General features: G+C 41.6%; 1 protein-coding gene across 1 annotated transcript; it reads right to left on the bottom strand.

The window, feature by feature from the left end:
- Positions 1-616: 616 nt before the first annotated feature.
- On the bottom strand, positions 617-1,215 carry LOC128093160 (E3 UFM1-protein ligase 1 homolog). The gene is made up of 2 exons (XM_052709016.1): positions 1,007-1,215; positions 617-943 (listed from the first exon to the last, which is right to left on the bottom strand). Exons 1-2 carry the CDS (start codon positions 1,084-1,086, stop codon positions 808-810), a joined length of 216 nt encoding a protein of 71 aa, XP_052564976.1. The 5' UTR covers positions 1,087-1,215; the 3' UTR covers positions 617-807.
- Between the last annotated feature and the right edge of the window lie 463 nt (positions 1,216-1,678).

Here is a 1,678-nt window from a genome sequence, read left to right as displayed (position 1 = left end):
AGATTGAAGATCTGATAAACCTATCAAAAGTTATTAGCACTTAAGTGTCATTTGTACACATTTCAGAGGCCGGATCTCAAATATTTTGATGAAAAAGTTGTCCGGATCTATCATGCGACCTATCGTTGGATAGGTAATCAAAAGACCTTTCCAACAAGCCCAAAAGATTGAAGATCTGATAACCCTATCAAAAGTTATGAGCATTTAAGTGTCATTTGTACACATTTTAGAGGCCGGATCTCAAATGTTTCGATGAAAATGTTGGCCGGGTCCATTTTGCGACCCGTCGTTAGTTGGATAATTGAAAGACCTTTCTAATGAGCCCAAAACATTGAAGATCTGATAACCCCATCAAAAGTTATGAGCACTTAAGTGTTAATTATACACCTTTTTGAAGCTGGATCTCAGATATTTTGATAAAGATTAGGTCCGGGTCAATCATGCAACCCATCCTTGGGTGCGTTATCAAAAGACCTTCTCAAGTTTCCTTTTATTTCCTCGTTGGGCCGAAATTGCCATCTAACCGAGCACACCATAATTTGGCAACGGGACGGCAATTTTTCGAAGAATCTTCGGTGTCAATAAAACAAACGATATAAATTTCCAAACATTTACTTGTATATCTAAACACTTTGCATTTTTATTCATTTTCCTACTCGGATGTCCTTCCCTTTTCCTCCTCCTTCTTTACCCCATCGCAGCTCCGCCACATTCGTGTCCATCGTGGTGTTCCAGCAGCTGCACATCCTCCGCCACCCAGGGAAAAACAATCTTGTTCGCAATAATCATCTTTGCTCCGCCAACTCTTCACTGAACATTGGCCAAATCGACCAGATTAATGCGGCCTCCCCGCACAAACATCTCGTCCCGCACCTTGCCATCGATCGTGTAAATCACCTCCAGCAGGCCCTTCTCATGACCACTTCGACGCAATTCTGACAACCTGTCCGAGAAGAAATGGAAAGTAAAAGTGACACATCTTCCAGCAAAAATCGCAAGAACCTACCTTTGGAAGCTGGTCGTCAGCTGAGCATTCTGGAAGTCGGAAGCGAGCCGCTTGATTTTGTCCCAATCGGAAGTCATCATGGACGAGAGGTTTCGCTTCGGTTAACACTAGAAAATTCACATGACCAGCTGCTGAAATCGCACAGAAGGAAAAAAACAGCTCCACATCACACGAAGACGATGGCAAAACAAAAACTAACTTAATCCACCTATGTGGTTGGAGCCTTCCTCACTCATTACCAACAATGGCTGATTTGATGGGGTTGTACACAAATTTCATCTATTTTTAGATCCGGAATAAAAAAGGTCATAAATATGACTTAAGTGACCATATCTCGAGACAGGGTTGCCAGGTCTTCAATTTTTTGGACTTGTTGGAATGGTTTTTTGATAACCTAACCAACGATGGGTCGGATAGTGGATCCGGACATAGTTTACATACATTTAAGTGAGATCCAGCTACAAAAAAGGTACATAAATATCACTTAAGTGACCATATCTCAAGACAGGGTTGCCAGATCAAAAATGTTTTGGACTCGTTGGAAAGGTCTTTTGATAACCTATCCAACGATGGGTCAGATGGTGGATCCGGACATAGTTTACAGACATTTAAGTGAGATCCGGCTACAAAAAAGTACATAAATATCACTTAAGTGACCATATCTCGAGACAG

The sequence above is a fragment of the Culex pipiens genome, chromosome 2, assembly GCF_016801865.2.
Source record: "Culex pipiens pallens isolate TS chromosome 2, TS_CPP_V2, whole genome shotgun sequence".
Classification (NCBI taxonomy): domain Eukaryota; kingdom Metazoa; phylum Arthropoda; class Insecta; order Diptera; family Culicidae; genus Culex; species Culex pipiens.
This window is presented reverse-complemented; position numbering and strand designations above follow the sequence as displayed.